General features: G+C 56.6%; 2 protein-coding genes across 2 annotated transcripts; one reads left to right on the forward strand and one right to left on the reverse strand.

The window, feature by feature from the left end:
* Positions 1 to 4,727: 4,727 nt before the first annotated feature.
* TMEM125 (transmembrane protein 125) lies at positions 4,728 to 5,390 on the forward strand. Its single transcript, XM_059822293.1, has one exon. It carries the CDS (start codon positions 4,728 to 4,730, stop codon positions 5,388 to 5,390), a length of 663 nt encoding a protein of 220 aa, XP_059678276.1.
* Positions 5,391 to 10,587: 5,197 nt separating this feature from the next.
* On the reverse strand, positions 10,588 to 12,644 carry C10H1orf210 (chromosome 10 C1orf210 homolog). Its single transcript, XM_059822298.1, has 3 exons — positions 12,233 to 12,644; positions 11,415 to 11,561; positions 10,588 to 10,952 (listed from the first exon to the last, which is right to left on the reverse strand). The coding sequence occupies exons 1-3, from the start codon at positions 12,642 to 12,644 to the stop codon at positions 10,588 to 10,590; spliced, it is 924 nt and encodes a 307-aa protein (XP_059678281.1).
* Positions 12,645 to 18,814: the final 6,170 nt, after the last annotated feature.

The raw sequence follows: 18,814 nt of genomic DNA on the forward strand, positions 1-18,814 counted from the left end.
GGGCACAGAGGGGCCTTGAGCACCATGACATTCAGAGCTTCTGCTTTGTGCATTGGCAGTAATTCAGGCATTAAATGAGATATACGACCTTCATTCTCGTTGAGCCTACTAGTGAGTTGGGAAAATTGCATGAAAGGGTGGGAAAATACCTATGCCTATTCTAGGCTAGAGGTTTCTGTGGGGCTGGGTAAGGGGTCACGCGAGGCACAGAGTGGTGGCAAGTCCATCCCAAACAGGTTATGGCCAAACCTGGCCAAGAAGCAAGTAAGCTGTGATGAACTGGAGAAGCAGGGGAAGGAGATGGCTTGTATCTGTTTGAGATTGTGAGGCTCTGTTGGCTCTCATTTAGAGTGCTCATGCAAATCATTTTATGTATGGTTGTTTATTTTACAGCAAATGTTGCCAGACTCCCCTGGTCTCCATGACGCTCATATAGCTTCATAATACCCTTCTGAAGGCTGCAAGCGCTGCAGGAGCCTGTCCCACCCCCAGGCTTCCCCTCCTGAACGCTGTGGGTAAGCAATGTCTCATGGTGTACCCTGGGTTCGGGGAGAGGAGGGAAGTGGGGAATATTTCAAGAGATGAGTTGCATGTGGCTCTGAAATGAAAGTGTTAATTAACATACAGTCCATGGCCTGTCTGTCAGATATCAGACAGTCAGGCAAAAAGTCTACAAGTAAATAAATAAACACATATACGGTTCCCAGGCGGTCGGCAGGCACGCATCTCTCACACCTGCAGCCAGGGGTGGCCAGAAACTAGTTGATGATGACACACAATTCCCAGTTAAATGTTGCCAGAATAGGGAAAAAAAAAAAAAAAGGAAAGACATTAACATTTTTGTTTTCCTGCATTCCCAGTGCTTTCCTGCTCTTTCTCCCCAGCTGCCAGCCAGCACGGGGGAAGGACAGCCTGTAAATTTTTTCCTAAGATGTGGCCTTCAGTCAGAAAGCATTGTGTGACAGGGCTGGTCCTGTCCTTTTTTTTCTTATGCACAAAGAGGGGAGTGCTGAAGGTACTGGGTTCAGTATAAAGTAAATGGTAGAGATTAATGACCTGTGATACATGTTATCAAACTGGCTAATCTGATGCGCTAACTGGCTTAAGCTCCCAAAGGGTCTGTGTTATGGTTTATCCCAGACCAGTGAGACCAGGTAGCCCAAAGAAAAGCTACAGAAGGGGCAACTGCTGTGGAAAGGCTGTCCTTCTCCCTCATGGCAGAGCAGGGAGCCACGTCCCTTCCTTTCTCTCGATCTGATCTGGGCAAACTGATGTGCTGCGTAATGCCAAGAAACCAGATCAGCAAAGCTGCTGTGACATCTTGTTTCATGCCTTTTCCAAGGAGTGGTGGGTGACAGCCCAGGATAGGGCTTGCTCTGGTTTAAAATATAAAGACAAATTTTTTTCTTGAGAGGTACTCAAGGGACGGATGGGAGGCAATGTACCCATGCTGAGGAATCAGAAACTGTAGTTAGATTTAAGGAAAAATTTATTCATGGTGAGGATGGTTGAACACTGGAATGATTCCAGAGGGGCTGTGGATCCTCCATCCTTGGCAGTATCCAGCACCCGAATGGATGAGGTCCTGAGCTATTCAGTTTGACTTTGAGGTTAACTCTGCTTTAAGCAGGTGGTTGGACCAGGTGACTTCGCAAGGTCCCATCCCACCTGAATTGTTCTGTGATTCTAAGAATAAGAACACTGTCACTACTGACACAAACCCTTGCAGTCTAGAGAAGCCCAAGCAAGTCTGGATGCTTATAGAGCAAAAGATAGTATTCCCAGAACATTTTCAAAGAGACACAAGAAACCATGGAGGCACACTTCAGTAGAAGTCTTGCCCCTCAAAAATAATGTGTTCAATAGAGGTTAATATAACACTAGGAAATACGTGCCCGTAGAGGTCACACCTTATTTTGTTCTGCAGCCAGCTGTTTTATCTTGCTCCCTGACCTTCTTCTGAGCAAATAAAAATTAAATTGGTTAAATTTTAAAAAGTAACATGAGAATGCAGTGCTGCAGCTTGATTTTTGGTCGCATTTTCCCCCATTGTGGTTTGTGCTGTTGTGGTTTTTTTGCTTACTGTTTTACTCACAACTTGTGTGCGCAACTTCGGTCAAGCAGCAGAAGGCCGCAGACTTTGCACTTCTTCAAGCTTTATGTTTTCTTAGTCCAAAATATAGATCTAATCTACAAACCTGCTATCTACTAGACTCACCCGTTTGCTGGTAAGAAGGAGATAAGGCACCTCTGTGCTTGGAGAAGGAAAGGCAGAAGGAAGTAGTGCTTAGCACCGAGCTGGTTTGCATAGGCTGGAGAAATGTCTCCAGGCTCAACATCTTCTCACCCATCTACTTTGAAAGCGCCCCGTGACATCCTGACCTTCTCGGGGACCTGTGTCCTGGGCACATGCGAACAGCACAAAGCATCTGCTGTCTCATGCAAAATCGAAGTGGGTCCCAGCAGCCACAAATCAGTATGCTCAACCACGGCTTTTTTTTCTCTCTAATTGATGCTTTCTGATTGTTCTGGCTCTAGCCAGGAGCTGCAGATGTCCCATGGGCCTCTAGGCAAGTGTACCCTCTGGAGCCTGGGTTTCTGTGTCCCAGCCCACTCCCTTCCCAGGCAATTCAAGCACCAGCAGCCATGCAGGGGAATAGCCCAGTGCGCAGCTCACACGGTGCGACGGGTCCCGGGCATGCAAGCCCGCAGTGGTTAGAGACTTCCTGGACACGTGCTGCCAGCTGGCAGCGTGCCCTGAGCCACATCCAAAGTGACCTCATGCTCCATCACAGCCGGGGAGTGACTCAGGAGGAGCTTGGCCTGACACTGTCAGGCAGTGTCTGGTTCAGGCACCCCCACACTATTGTCCTCCCTCTCCCCCCACCCCATGTTGGCTTGTCCCAGATGAAGCGGGATTTTGAGGCGTTTGCAGGTAGCAAAGGCAGCGCCATAAGGGGATGTGGTCTGTGGAGACTGAGACCAGGGAGAGCTGTGGGAGGAAAGATCCCTGGTGTGTGCAGAGCGGCCGTGCATGGAGGTCACAAATCATCCCCACCCGTGCGTAATGAGCCTGGAGTCCCAGCACTGTGCAGGGCACAAAAACAAGTGGAGTGTGTTTGGCGTGGGCTGACGGGCTCCTGGAGAGCCATTTCTAGCAGGCAGGGTGCTATGGCTGTTCCCCCACCTTGGAGAAGTGACACAGCTCTGACACAGGGGATCTGCATCAGTTCCTGTCCCCACCACCGGCTCCTGCGGTACTCTGAGCACTTTGTGTGCGTGTGCCTGTGATGGCCACGAGTGCATTGTCCTGTTTGGGAGGTGACCGGGGAGGCAGTTTGAGGGTCTCCAGGGTCTGCCCCATGTCTCAAGGGCTCAGCCATACCTGAGATGCTCCTGCACCACCCTCCCCAGCACCTCTCCTTGCTTTAGGTACCAGCTGTGCTGGAGGGTCCCTCTGGTGCTGTGGGACCAGCTGAAGCACTCACATGCCGGGCAGGAGGTTATGTGAGAGCAATGCAAGTGGTTTCCACTTTTAGTGTAAAACTGTACCCAGAGAAGCATTGAGGGTGGCCAGGACACTGGGGAGGTGATGAGCCTGGGAAGTTGGGCTGTGGGTTGAGACAAGATGCCATGCTAAGGAAAGCCCAGCTAAGCACAGCACCACGGAGCCTGCCTCCACCGTGCAGCCACCACTGTCCTTCCCCTGCTCCCCTCCAGTGGTGAAGTGCTTCAGGAACCAGGAGGAGCAGAAAGAAGAGGATAATTGCAGGGTGACAGGTCCCAGCTGTTTGGGGGCTCTTTCCAGGGAAGTGCTGAGATCACTGGAGATGTAACCATCACTTTTCTGTAGAGGATTTGGGAGGGGGGACTGCTGGTGGTGCAGGGGTAGAGACAGGGCTGAGGACATGCAGCAAGTGCAGCTCCCGCTCTTCCAGCTGGACTGGAAGGGTTAAGCCCCGGTCCTGACCCCCACCTCCTGCTGTCATTCTGGGCAGCAGAGCCAGTTGGTGACAAGAGGCTGATGCTGATGAGGGAGCATGTGAAGCCAGAGCTGTGAATGGGGCTTTATCCCAGGAGGGACCTGCTTCTGCTCTGTCCCTGCCCTGCTGCCAGCACCAGCTGCAGGCAGAGTCCTGAGGGCAGAGATGTGCCAGTAGCCTCTGAGCGGGGCACACGGGGCTGGGGAGGCAGGAGACTCGCCCTTGGGGAAGGCTGAGGTCCCCCCGCAGTGTGTGGAGGTCTCCTGGGAAGACGTGCGTGGCTGATCTGTGCTCCAATGCACGGGGCTTTTGCGAGGGAGGCAGGGGAAGGTCTGCAGGCCAGCCTGGAGCAACCAAGGCCCAGGGTTTGGCAGGGGATTTTTTGGTATAGGGTCTCTGTTTAATGATATCTTCTCTTCTTGACTCTTTCAGATGAAAGACACAGGAAAGGAAGGACGCAGCCCTGGTTGTTCCCTTATGGTGCTGCTCTGGGGATGCTCCACCATGACCTGCAGCCCTGCCTGGGTGGTGGGCTCAGCCCCAGCGCATGGACCGTAGCTCTCCAGGTGGCACTGCTGCAGAAAGGAGCTCCACCAGGCTCCAAAGAATGAGACAGAGGCATCCCCGCTTGAGAAATGCAGCTGCCTTCACAACCACTGCTGCCTTGACCCTCCACTTTGCTGTAAGGGTGTAGATTCATCTGTGCAACCACCCCACCGTGCCCTCCCCACCCAGCCGCGCACCATGCCAGAGCTGGCAGAGCTGAGCAGCCCCCGCACCCCTGCGGACGCGGACCACATCCAGAGGAACATCTTGGAGGAGCATGTGGAGCTCTGGTGGTTCCAGGACCCCAAGAAGTCCATCCTGTGCTATGGGATGGCTGTGGTGCTGATCCTGGCCTGCGGGATCGGGGGCATCATCCTGCTGTATAGCACTAGCAGCCGGTCTGGGGAGTGGCGGCTGGCTGTGGGCACCACGCTCTGCCTCCTGGCCCTGCTCGTGCTGCTGAAGCAGCTGCTGAGCTCTGCAATCCAGGACATGAACTGCATCCGCAGCCGGGATCAGATCGAGCTCCTGAAGAGCGGGGGCTTCTCAGACTGCCTGGTGCTGCTACTCAGCGCCCTGGTGCTGGTGGTCTGCGGGGTCGTGCTCACCATCCTTTCCACCACAACTATGCAGCTCAGCCCTGCACGGCCGCTGACCAGCATGTTCACCAGCGGGGTTGTCCTCCTGACTGCTGGCAGTGCCATCCTCCTCTGCCTGCTGCTCTACCTGCTCTGCACCTCCTGCCGCCAGGCTGCTCCTCGGAGCCTGGAGACTGGCGAGATCCGTGTCTTCACCATCTCCGGCCGCCTTGCTGCAAACAGGCGGCTTCCTCCCACCTCCAGCATGGCCAACCTGATCTGACCCATGACACCCCTGCGTAAGCTTCACTGGATATGACCCATCAGCAGGGCTTGTGCCGGCCTTTGCCCAAGGAAAGGCAAGCGTTGCGGTGCGCCTGCGCTTCTTTTGGAGATGACCGGCATTTGCTTTGCCCCAGGCTGACGGCACAGCAGGGACTTGGGGTGCCTGCACGGGCTTTGTGACTCGGCGCATTAGGAGCACAGCGCTGGCCTGGTTGGCAACTTATCTCCGCAAAGCCTCCTGTGACAGCTGCTGCCTGCCCAGCTGTGACCCCTGTGACAGAGTTAAGGTGAGCCTGTCCTGTACCCCTGCGACCCCAGTACTTGCTTGGTTCCTGCAGTTCCCGGGGCTGTGTCGTGTGCTCTCCTGGCAGGAGAAGGTGCAACTGCAGATGGTGTAAAACCACCCTGTGCTCCGTGCAGAGCTGCCAGCTCAGACCGCTGCCTCAGCTGGCAGCAGTGCTTCATGCCTCTGAGCCCGTGGAGGTGGGAGCATGCTAAGCATACTGTGATGCCCTGTGTCGTGCATGCCCTCCCTCCCAGGCTGAGGGACCCCTGAGAAAAGTAGAGCCTCTAGCAGCTGGTGAATGGCAAGAAATATTCTGCATGTCAGCAGGTGTGCAGCACAAGCGAAGGGAGCTCGGTGGGAGGTACAGCTGCAGGGGCTGCTCCCAAGAAAGCACCTGTGTGTCTGTGAAAGCAAGCGTGGGATTTGCGTGGGATTCTGTGTGCCAGAGCCCCAGCATGACTGGACCTTGTATGAAATGCTGTTTGTATTTGCAATGCCACGATCTGTTCCAATATTACCTTTCTGCAGCTCCCCCATCCTCTGTGGTTTATCAAAGGGGTGATCAAAGGGTGTTGGTGTCAGGGCCCTGGTGGGTTATCAGTGCTGAACGCTGTGTTGGGGCTCTGTTGTCACGCCAGTGTGCTCCAGCCACACGAGCCACAAACAGCAAGGTGCAGCCGTTGGGGGATGGTGATGGGATGCCCGAATCCCAGGGTTGGGACTGCTGCCCTGCAAGGGCGGCGCGAGGGGGTAGTGCTGTCGCCCTCTGACAGGAGTTTCCCAAGCAGAGGTACCTCTGCTGCTGCGGGAGCGCTGCAGCTCATCCCAGTCCCTCTGTGTTCCCACGCTGTTTCTATCTCTCAAGTGCTGCAGCTGCTGCAGGGCAGAAAAGCTCTTCTGCTACCACTGGGGCCTTACCTGGAGCTTTTTTGGTGTTTTATCTCTACAAGGTGTCTACCACTGAGGTGCCTTTCCCCGAGGCAGACTAACAACTCACCCCTGGCAGCTTTTCCTGTGACTTGAGGCTAATTTACCTGTCAAAATTCTCATTTCCTCCATAGACCCATGAACCATTTCCCTGCCCCTTCCATAGACACAGATCCTAACCTCCTAGCAAAGCTGCCTCTGCGCAACCTTCTCTTCATCCTCCTGTCTGCTCCCATCTCCTCCTCACTTGAGCTGCTCTGCCCCAGCTGTTATTTTTGCTCATTATTTTCTAAGTCCCCTCTGTAATGGAACAAGACTGAGCTATTCTTTCTTGCTGTCTGGTAACAGATTTATTTGGAAAAGGATGATAGCTCATTCCCTCAGTAGCAGCACAACCACTGCCCGTGTTACGCTCGGAAGCAGTGTCAGAGTTTAGCATCAGTGAACTCCACCAGGTATACACTGGACAATGAGGACTTCATCCCTTTGCAGCTCCAGACCACACCATCCCCCATGCACTCAGATCACATGAGGGCACTTCGGTATTCATCTGCTCCTGCCCTGCTCCTGCTGGTTTTCCTTCCCCCCAAAGCCTTGGATTATTTTCCCAAAAGTACGGGAACACCATTTTGGCTTTTCTTTTCTGGATCTCTGTTATTTCTACATTTTCCTCTGCCACTTTCACATCATCTATAGATTTTATTAAACTGCTGTTTCCTCTTCTCTCTGCATCACTTCTCTTGATCTGCCCAAGAGTTCAGAGGGTGTTACTAAGCTCAGGTCCTTCTGTGCTACATCCTCTGCAATGCAAAGTGTTGTCCTTCCCCTCCAGGCTGTTTGACCCCAGGTCCAGCCGGGACCCCTGTGCATACACAGGGAGGGACAGGCCAGAACTGGCCAGTTTTGCACCATCACCATTGCTGCTCTGCACGTCTGTGTCCGTGCATGTGCAGTTATGCCAAGCTGCACTGCCTCTGCCTGCATCAGTGCTTTAGCCATTACTCCCAGCTCCCCCAACCTGCAGGTGTGGACAGGCCACAGCTGCCTGCACACCAGCTGCTTTGCACCTCTGGACATTTCTGTGAAGATGCGTGACTGTGCCCAGCTCGCAGCTCCACGCTGCCTGCATATCAATGTGAATCCTCCCCTCCATAGCCCCTTCAAAATGTGCCCCAAGTGCCCATGAACTGTGTCAGAAAAGGACGCTCGTGGGCCACGTCAGCAAGCTGAGGAAATAAGGGCTGAGAACAGGCTGTGCCCAGAGATGGGCAGCCTGCGCAGCCCCAGTCACTGACTCACCTCCTGCAGCAGCAGTGCTGGTTTGTTCCTTTCTTGGTTCCTGTGTTGTGCGTGGAAATACATAATAAAGTGTTGCAGAAGTTGACTGTGTTGAAGGCTGATGCTTGAGCGTTGGCCTCTCTGCAGAGCGGGAGGTGGCAGGGCTGTGCAGAGCTGGCCTCTGCTCAGGCTGAGCTCAGGGCAGAAATCATGACAGCCCAGGTCTCTCCTGCGGCTGTGGTTGCAGCTCATCTGCTAGTGTGGCACCGCCACCACCGCCCCCAAACACATGTAGTTATTTCCTGATACACAACTCCCACCTCCAGATGCACGTGCATCTCCCTCTGCTTAAGGACCTAGACATAGCCGGTCCCCCTTACCACCACTCTGTGAACCTAAGATCTTGCCGTGCCCCTGAAAGGAGCTCACGGAACACATGCAAAGCCTCCTGAGTATGTCGGTGCCAGCTGGTTTGTTTACAGAGAAGCTGTTCTGCCCTGCGGTAGGGCCAAGCCTCGAGCCTTGCGGCGGCAGCTGCTCCCTACAGCGAGCCTGGAACCAGTCTGCCTGCATACCTGCTACTGCTCCCATCTGCCAGCCTCAGCCGCGATCCTTCTGCAGCTTCCTGGGGGGACACCCTTGAGAAGGGTCCTCCTTTTCTGCTCTGCCCCCCTTGTATTCCCAGCTCTGCATGCCACATGCATTTCCCTCCACGCCAGCTGCCAGGCTCCCGGCTGCTTGCACTGGAGCTGCTGGGAGAGGGGGCAGAGGGGCTGCCGTGGGACCGGGACCCTCTGCACACCCGAAAACCAGCCACATCTGCTCTGTTAAAGAATAAACAGGTGGGCCTCCCAGCAGGGTCAAAGTAGACAAGCAGCCCGCCACTAGGTACTGAGGGATGAGACCGAATGAGATCCTGGATAAATAAGCCTGGGAAGCAGTTTTTTTGACATAGCTGAGACCAAAAGTAAAATACTGCATCTAGCATGAATTCATGTGATAAAAAGCTTATTGACAAATATCCTCCAACAGGTAACTGTATTTTCCCAGCCTTCAGATTTAAGTCTCCTATCTCACCTGAAAGACGTTAGAAACTTCCAAAAATTACAGCTTATATTGTATTTTCACAGGTAGTAAAGGGCTGTTAAGGTGAGCATAGAAGGCAAAACAAGAGGCAGTGGCTGCAAAACTAAAGCCAGGACAAGCTCAGTTTAGAAATACCTCATTTAAGAGAGAAAACTGACTGACCACTGAAACAAGCCAGCAGGTTTTCCTCCTCCTCCTGGCTTCAAACAGCACATTCCCTCTCTGGAAGGTGCTTTAAGTCACTGGCCTGTATCACCCATCCAATGCCTGAGCCAGTCATCCCCTTTGGTTTACATTCTCTGACGTGTATTATTTACTTTTGTATACACTGTGGTCTATAAATATCTTAATGAGTAGAGCAGTAGAAAGGCAGTTCACAGCGAAATAGAGGTTTGAAGGAGATGGGGGAATTAGCCGTGTGTCAGGGCTGCAAGAAATGCCGTCCCTGTGATAATGTTTCATGCTCCGGAGCGTGATGGAGAGATTCCCAGGCGATCAGGGATGGTAATGACTGGGCTGTGCCCTGGGAAATCTTCCTGGCCGGATGGTACCAGCCTTGTGAATCACTTACTAAGGGTGAATGCTGCTGCTGCTCCCTGCTTTTAACTCCAGCGTGACCCACGCGGGCACAACCAGCTACAGCAGAAACAACTTGCAGTGACCTGTGTCTCCTGTGCTGTTTATCATACCACAAAGATGACAGGAATGCAAAAATTATAATGTTTGTACAACTCCACGGTTAGAGATACAGACGGGACTCTGTAATGGATGCCGAGGGACAGGGCTGTCTCGCCCCAGCGCACGTGCCTGCCTGATGCTGCAACCAGCGCCACCAACAAGTTTGCTCAGCTCTGCAGAGCTGACATGGGAAAGGCAAGTGCCTTTTTAGCTGGTCTTGTTGGAGAGGGAAGAGAGAAAAGAGAGAAGCGACATGGCAGGAAGCAACGCTGGAGAGATGTGCACAGAAATCCTGCGACGATGCACCAGGGCTGCCTGCACCATATCAGATTAACAGATTTGTTTGCACAAGAGCACTCGTTGTGCCACAGACCTGTTCTGTCACTGCCACAGTTAACGAGGAATGTATTTATGGTTCTTGAAAACGCATGCAAAAAAAGCCACACCCTGGCTGGGGGTCTCCTCCCAGCACCACCACTGGGAAAGCCCCAACAAAACATCACAAGCAGGGGCAGGGTTATATCAATTTTTAATCGCACCCCGCAGTGACAACGCATTGGGGGACAAAGCAGGGCTGGGTCTGTCACTGTGGGGCAGTGGGGCCAGTGCCCAACAGCCCGCAGGGCAGGCTCCTCTTTCCACCCCACCAGGCTGCCCAGATGTGATCAGTGCCATCTCTTTCATCCTCAGTATCTGAGCAGGGCCAGGAGAGCAGCAGCAGGTCCAGTGTCCCCGTGCCGGTGCAGCCCCACTGGTATCACACTGGGCCACCATGGGGCCGGCTGCCTTCTCCAGCCCACCCCTTCTCCCGCTCCTCTCTGCTCCTTTCCTCCTGCCCCCACGTGTGGCCAAAAGCCAAGGGTAGGCGGGAAGAGGCAGGAAGGGGATGGAGATGGGGGAGACAGCGAGGGGCTGCAACAGTGGTGGCTGGGCTGCAGACTCAGATGGAGAGGTGCAGCTCCCGCTCCTCTTCCTCTGGCAGCTGCTCACTTGGCTGGATGTAGTTGTCCTCAATGAAGCCGTCATCATCCTCAGCTTGCAGGTCAGTGGCACCGGGCATGGGGTGGCTCTCGCTGGCCCCCCGGCCTGAGGACCCCCTGTCCCAACTGCTGCTGTCCTCCATGGGGCTGCCTCCGATGGAGCTGGTTTCGGGCAGTGGCCGGTGGCGGTAGCTGGCGAAGTTCTTGTGGAAGAGCTTGCACTTGGCAGCGAGCGCGATCAGGATGGAGATGCCAACTGCTGCCACCAGAAAGCCCACCAGGTATGTCCAGCTCCTTCCCCCCTTCCCAGCGGGCAGTGTGGTGGCTGCGGCACAGGAAAGGCATGTCAGAGCATGGCGGGTCAGCCTGCAGCATACCCAGCGCTCCTCAGCAGCCAGCCCCGTGCATGCCTGCGGCGTGCAGTCAGCACTGGATTGCTTTCATTAGGAGCAATATAAATGCTCTTCACTAAGAGCTAGCTACCAAGGGTGCATGAACACTGCGGGGAAAACTGCCGGACGGCTGTCTGATACTGGTGCCCATCACCATGGAGTCTGTGCTCCATGTGGCTCTTGTGGCATCTGCTAACTTTTCTGTTGCAAAGCCAGCAAACACCTCCTGGTAGTGGCCACCCTCCCCACCAAGCCACTGCCCCAGCAGTGGCTGGGCAGCCTGAGTCTCTGGGACTGCGGGGCAGAGCAGGGAGTCTCCAGCTGCGATTCCCTCGGGGAACGGAAGGCAGGAGGGAACCAGACCTTACAGACGCCTCCGCAGCTGCACAACTTACTGTTGCTGTGGGTCACTGTGATCTGCTGCACCGTGCTGAGCCCCCGAGGAAACCGCTGCTTCATCTGGCAGCCCAGCTCCTCGGAATCCAGAGCTGCAACTTCCCAGCCCCGCAGTCCTGGGGGTGATGCGCAGGTTACCTGCCAAGCTGGGAGAGACACAGGCTAAGGTGGGATGGGGGATCTTCACCCGTCCTCTCCCCAGTTTAGAGAAGACAATCCCTGCTTGGTCCTGGGTCAATGCAATGTATCGCAAGGTGCTCCTGGCTCTGCCCTCCAGCCTCGCTGGCCCTCAGCACATTGTAAGGCACAACCAAAGAAAAAATTCCCTGACCAAGGAACCATGCAAGCATGTGAACATGATTGGCTCCTTTTAACTGGATGATGCCAAATTCATGGATACTGAGAGAAACCCCGCTGTCACAGGGCTGCTTTTGCCTGGGAGCCAAGCTCAGAAGGTTGGAGCCTGATCCTGCCCCACAGGAGGAGCTGCCGAGTGCTCAGCAGCTCTTAAAAATGTGGTTGCTCCATGTAGATACATAAAGGTGGACTTAGGGGATGATCTTTACATGCAGCCCCTTTCCCAGAAGAGTGGCTAAATTATCCTGTCTGCTGTTCCCAGAAATCTTTGGTATCACGTGTAACTGCAAGCGAGGAAATTACACGTTTCAGTTGTGTGTCCCTCAACAGAGTGGGAGAGGTCCCTGGAGAGCCATCTCAGAGCCTGCCAGGGCTTGGAGCAAAAGGATCGAGCACGACCCCTGCGCCTGGGGTTCCTCCTGTCCGATACCTCTCCTGCCACCCATCCCCATCCGCTCACCATGCCTGCGCTGTAGCCACTGCTGCAGAGGGTGCACGGTGCAGTCGCAGACCCAGGGGTTCCCTTCCAGTCGGACTTGTGGGACTGCCTCCAGCAGCTGCAGGCTCGAAGTGTCCAGAGAGACCAGCGCATTGTGCTGCAGGTCCAGGTGGAAAAGAGCCTTCAGTGGCAGGAAGAAAGGGACCTCAAGCTCTTGCAGACTGTTGTTTCTTAGGAGCAGCGTGTGCAAGTTTCCCAAGCCCTTGAAAGCGTCCGTGTGGAGGTAGGCGATGCTGCAGCTGCTCAGGTCCAGCAGACGCAGTGCCCCAAGGTTCGAGAAGACTGCTGGGCTCAGCACCAGCAGGGCATTGCTAGACAGGTTAAGGGAGCGCAGGGAAGGGAAATGCATCAAAAGAGTCCCGTGACGGGGCATGACCAAGTTGTTGAAGGAGAGGTCCAAACCGGTGATGTTGCTTGGAAGGGAACTTGGAACGTGCCGGAGGCTCTTCCCATTGCAGTCGACCCATCCCTGGGAAAAGAGCTGCTGTCTGAGATGGGCTGTTGATGCTGGGGAGGATCTCTAGACCGAGACTCCCCAGAAGTTAAAATGTCTTAATTGATTACCCTTGCAGCTGACTGAAGGAGTAAAGGAGGAGCGTGGAGAGCTGGGCGGAAACCCAAACAGATGGAGTGGGCATGAAGGGACCAGGTTGTCACCCTCCTGTCCTCCCTTATAGGGCAGTTGTCATATAGGGTCAGCATGTAGAGTGCCTTCCTCTTCCTCCCTGAGATCCCCACCTCTAGCTCCCCAGGAGCTCTTGTGTCACACAAGGGCTTGCTCCCAGCTGGGGCAGGGAAGCGGGTGAGACCCCTGCCCGCTGCAAGGGCAGGCAGGCAGGCGGCAGCAGCCGGCCGGGCTGCAGAGCGGTGGGCACCTGCCCCAGGCACACGTATCAAGAGCTGCTCCCCAGGGCCTGTGCAGGACACTGCACCCGTGCCTCCAGCCCTCCTGCGTTTCTGAGGATATGCGGTGAGTGACAGCATCTTAGCGCAGGCTGGCTGTGGCTATACGAGTAAACAAAACAGAGCAGGGACCACTCGCTGTCCCAGAAGGCCAGCAGTGCATGCTGGATGGATTGATCAACCCACATGGATGGATTTTTTTTACCCAAAAAACAGAGGGGCCAAATTCAAGCTGGTTTTGGGGAGCAGTCCCCAGCATGTGTTAACTCCTGCCTGGGCTTTATGTGGGAGAGGCCCAGCTGCCCAAACTGAAGCTGCCAGAGAGCAGGGCAGCAATTCACGTTTGGTTGGGCAGGCACAGGCTCCTGGTCAATGCCGTGTTTGGGCCCTGCAGGCAGAGATGCCGTGCTGGCAGTTTTCTGCGGTCTGTAGTCCCGGCTTTCTAGGTCTGGCTGCTTTCCAGCTAGCCAGCCTTTCTGTTTCTTTGCTGCTCGTGTGATCACCTCTCCTTTCATCCTCCTGTTTGCCTAAATCTCCTGCCGTCCCTGCTCACCAGAGGAACAGAGCTGCACTTATAAACCTGGGCTGCCGAGGACTGGGTTATAACGGGGCTGAGCCATGGGGTCACTGCACAGGTCCTGTCTCAAGCTCAAACAGGGCTGGGCTTGGGGAGGCTGGGGAAAACAGCGCAAACCTTTTGAGGGAGTATCTGAGAGCTCAGTGGGCAGCGCTGCCCTGTGCCATCCACCGGCGACAGCCACTTTTCCTGCCTCCTGCCCAGCGCAGCGAAGCTGCTGGCTGTGGCGCTTGTCCAGGCAGGATGGGTGCCCAGGGATCCTGACCCCACAGCTGGCCTGACCCTGGCTTCAGTCACTGCATCACCGTGCACTGGAGAAGGGAGTGAGGGGCTGGGAGCCCATCAGGGATGGTGCTGCTCATCATGCACCCCTTATGGGCAGCTGCGTTATGGCAGCAGCCAAGAGACCCCCAGAGTCGGAAACGCCACGGCTCGGACAAGCCTTTGCCAGCCCTGCTGTGCTCGGGTGAATGGGCTGGACAATGTGACATGTTCAGCCCGAAGCTGGGAGCAGGGGTGCTGTGGGGCTGCGAGCCCGGGTGCTGCGGGGCTGGCAGCAGGGCTGCTGCAGGGCTAGGAGCAGGACAGCCAGGCTGCAGGCGTGGGTGAACTTCCCCTGCGGCTGGTGGCCACTGGCAATGCACATCTCCCAGGTAACTCCGCTTGCTCCCATGGGTTTTCATTGCTCCTCGTGTCTCGAGCCGTGCAGGTGGGAGCTGCCTGCCAGGGCCTGCTGCCCCGCAGGTGCACAGTGCCGCCAGCCCAGCTGTGCTGGCAGGACGGGGAGTGGGGTGCCCCTGCCCGCCCCCCGCTGCTGCACACACCGGAGCCCCCTTGGCCCCCCTACCTGTTGGTCGAGGCTGCAGGGGTGTCCCATCACCACTGACCAGGCGCCGAGGAGGCTGCAGACCCCGAGCAGGCAGGCAGGAGCCATTTGGCTCCAGGAAACCGCCGGGCAGGAAAACAAGTCTCAGGGAAAGCTGGGAAGCCGGCGGAGCCTGCCGTGCCGGGCGAGGTGTGGCCGCGGCTGCACGGCCCGGGGCCCCTGCCGAGCTCCCGTGCCCCAGCTGCGCGCCCCGCAGACCACCAGCACCCGGGAGCCCACCCGGCTGCCGCCACGGCCCCGCTCCCTCCTGACGGCTGCGCGCGGGTGAAAGGTGGCAGCACCGGTTACACATTAACGGCCGCGCCCCGCCACCTCCCACCGCTGCCTCCTGTGACCGGGAACCGGGGCCAGCATTTGCATGGTGGACCGTGGGGTGCCGTGGGGGCTGCCTCGGTGGGAGCGGAGCACCGGGAGGTGCTGAGGGGCCAGAGGAGGAGGGGGGCACCTCTGTGGTATCCTCCCCGATACGGCCGTGCTTGAAGAGCGCAGCCTGAGCCTGGCCCCGGTGCTGCGCCGGCCACGGTGCCCCGGCTCCACGCACCCACGGCAAGAGCATGCAGCAAACCCCTGCTGAAGAAGCTGGGGCTGAGGCAGCGGGAAAGTTTCCTACAGGAAAATAAAAGCCGTATTGGGATTCAGGCGGAAAGGTGTTTAAAACATGCAGCGAACGGGCAGGTCCCTGGGCCCGGCAGTGGCTCAACGGTGTTGGCTTTCCAGCGTCAGGGAGTCACTGATAAAAATGTGAGATCCCTGAGCAGCATCCAAGGCTCCTCTGAAAGTGCCCCACCGCCTCCAGCACCCTTGCACAGACCTGCCCGCTCATCAATAGCGCTCCCTGCCAGCCCTGCCATAAAGTCAGTGAAAATCTGGGAAATCATGTCAAAGCAGCATCTTGCGGGTGTCTGCAGGCACACGGTTGCGTAGTACGTGCTCCCGTGCCCACAGGTGCCGGGGTGGGTGAGCGGGCAAGGGCTGGCAGAGCCACAAACCCAGGCAGGGGAGGTGCTGGCAGCGCCCGCTCCCGGCTTTGCCTCTACAGCAGAAGGGAGCCCCGAGCTCTCTTCCCTGCTCCCTGCTCCTCATTCCTGCTCCCACTCAGCAGCAGGAAGCTGCCTGCCAACAGTGCTGCGGCTCTGCAGTTTCCACCCCAGCAGTGGCCGGGACAGGGCGGCCCCGTTTCCCCCAGCTGCCAAGGGGCTCCTCCACGGCCGCGCGTCCCACCCTTTCCTCAGGGAAAGGGCTTCCCAGCAGCCCATCCTTGATCCTGCAAGCATGTGGTGGACACCAACGCAGCCAGGCAGCTGCCTGCTCCCGAGCTTCCCGGCCGATGCGACCAGGCGAGCTGGGGATGCTCGGCCACCCTGGTCCTGGGCTGCTCTTAGACCTGGCAGGAGCAGCCCCTAACCTGGCCTTGCAGGGCCTCCCCACGACTCACCATGCACGTAAAACAAAACAAACAGCTAGAAGACAAGGCTAGTAAATGTTGCTGAGGCAGCCCAGTCTGTCGGTGGATTCGCAGGGCGTTTGCGTTTCCTATCAGGAAACGTATTGGTGCATTATGGTTTCTGGCATGCGGTGCCGTGCATTAGAATGTGCAAATGATAACAAAAAGGGGTATTTTTGTCACTCGTTTTTTTTAGCCTGTCGTGATTCAGCAAAGAAGTTGAGGTCTGTGAATTCAGCAGAAATTCAGGTGCTTTCAGTGTGCTGTGGGTTGGGCAGCTGGAGCTTTTCGTATTACAGGAGAACAAGTGTGGCGAGCTGCTTTGGCTGGGCTCGGCTGCACACAGCTCCCTGGTTCCTCCTCTGGAGATGCATACGGTTAAACTGGAGCTGTAGGGTCCTGATTGGGTCTCCCCACAAAACCTTCCAGAGAGGTTTCCTACCCCACCTCCAACCCAAGGCATCTGCACAGATAAACACCTCTTATCCAGGTGTTCCTAGAAAAAATGCAAGGGGACAACTCAGCTTGGGCCAGATCCCTCAGTGGATCCCTGAGATCTCCTGGGTATCACCTGGTGTGGAAAGCTGACCCCAAATGGCTCCCATTCCCCAAAAGAGCAAAGTAATGCCCTGGTTCCTCTCTGGCAGTAAAAGAAGTCATGCTGTCCTCCATGGAGGAGCATGCTGCAGGGTCTGCGGTTGCAAAGCCTTCCCGTAAGTGTGTTTGTTCTATGTAAATAATCCTGTCGTCAAACGTATCCTCGTGTCAGAGGACATTTCACAGAGTGCATCACAACTCATGGCTCTGTGTGCTGCTAGGGGAGCACAGAACAAGTTGCTTCCCCAGATGCAGCATGTGTAAGCACATGGTGGCACGATGGCAATTATGGTTCTGAGTGTGACTGGCCTCTACAGCCGGTGAACTAGGGGAAGGAGCGATTTATTTATCTATTTGTGCCTCTGTCCCCTTCCTGCAGCTGTACTGAGTACACGGGTGAGTCCCTGACCCAACGTGCTTACAAATGAGCTTGGGGTTGGCCAGGCAAATGGGGATGTGGGGCTCCCCAGGAGGGCACCAAGGGCAGGAGGGACCAGCCTAGGCTGCCCAGCCCCTGCGCGTCCTGCTTCGGGATGGCCTCGTGCTCCACATTTACATTATGGTTGTGCCTCGGGTGCCCTTGGGGTCTCCCACAAACAGAGCTCGGTGCCTATGCACAGCCCACAGCAAAGCACCATGCTTAGTTTTCCAGGCAAACAGGGGCAGCTGCATCTGGTGTCCATCTTTTTTGGCACCTCTCCATCCCTCCTGCCGCAGGGTGGCCGGGTGGCTGTGCTGGGGGAGCCCCTGCCCGCTGCCATCCCTCTCTCAGCACACCATGGGCACCGTGCGGCCCCAGAGCACGCTGTAAATAGTCGGAAGCCATGAATGGATTTCCCCTTCCTCTCCATGTGTGCTTTAGATTTTTGGCCGGATACGGCATAGGCTCGGGACACACCAAAACATGAGGCTCGCTCCCTGGCAGCCTTGGCTTTCACGTGGGAACAGCTCAGTTTGTGAAGCAGCGTGAGGTTTGGTGGGTGAAGCTTACCGTAATATCCTGGGGAATGCCTTTCGTTTGCAAGGCAAAGAGTCCGGAGCCTGCCGGGGCAGCCTCACGGGAGGGCTGGGTGTGGGACCCCCTGGGGTTGGGGGGGCAGCGGGGCCATGCAGTGCTCTGCCGGTGCCAGTGCCCATGCCAGCGCTGTGCATGGGAAAGCATTCAGGGAAAGCCAGGCTTTCTGCTGCTTTCCGCTTCGTCCCAGACATGTTTACTACAATATGGAGGGGTTTTTCCCTCGGCAGCAGGCATTGTCCCATGCAGGCTGGCTGGCTTTTCGTTGCCCTGCCTATGCTCCCACTGAGCCCCTTTCAACTTGGACAGCGGCCCCATGATGGACTGCTGCAGGCATGAGTCAGACCCTGGCACAACACCAAGCCCAGGTGGGGCCATGCCTTGATGCCCCAACTTGTGGCAGCAGGAGGCCGAGGTGTCACAAGGTGTGTACGGCCTCAGCATCACCACACACCTCTCACCAGGGTAGAGTCTGTGTGGGGCAGCTCCTGCCGGCTCCTGGAGTCAGGGCTGTCTCCAAACAATGGGTGGAGAGCAGGAAACGCTGCATGGGAAACAGGATTTGGCTCCGCCGCCGCCGCCAGCCACGGCCCCTTGGCCCCTTTCCTTTCCCTGCTCCAGAGAGCCCTTCCCACAGCTGCTGGCCGCAGGGCTGCGCCAAGGGGACGGGGATGCTGCCGCCTGGGCAGGCTGGGGCATGAGACCCCCTCCACAGCGGGCGAGGAGGGGGGTCAGGACACCTCCTGGCCAGTCTGGAGGCTCAGCATGGCTTGGGGAGCCCTGAGCACGCAGCTCTAGCCCTGGAGGGGTGAGCGCCTGCTCCCTGGGAGAGCTGCCACCGGGCAGGGGACCTCAGTGGCCTCTTCACCACCAAACCCCACTCCTGAGCAGCCAGGTGGCCACCAAGCAAGCGGAGACGGGGGCACCTTCCTTGCTGTGCCCAGGCTATGTGCCAGAGGAGGCGGTCCCAGCTCCCCCAGACTCTGAGCAGCAGGGCGGAGACGAGATGGGGGGCACGGGCAGGTAGCAGGGGTCCTGAGCCACCGCTCACGTGGAGCCTCTAGGTAGCTGCGGCCTCCGGCTCCGACCCCCGTGGCTGGGACATGCCGGGGATTTTCTGA

Source organism: Gavia stellata, chromosome 10 (assembly GCF_030936135.1).
Source record: "Gavia stellata isolate bGavSte3 chromosome 10, bGavSte3.hap2, whole genome shotgun sequence".
Classification (NCBI taxonomy): domain Eukaryota; kingdom Metazoa; phylum Chordata; class Aves; order Gaviiformes; family Gaviidae; genus Gavia; species Gavia stellata.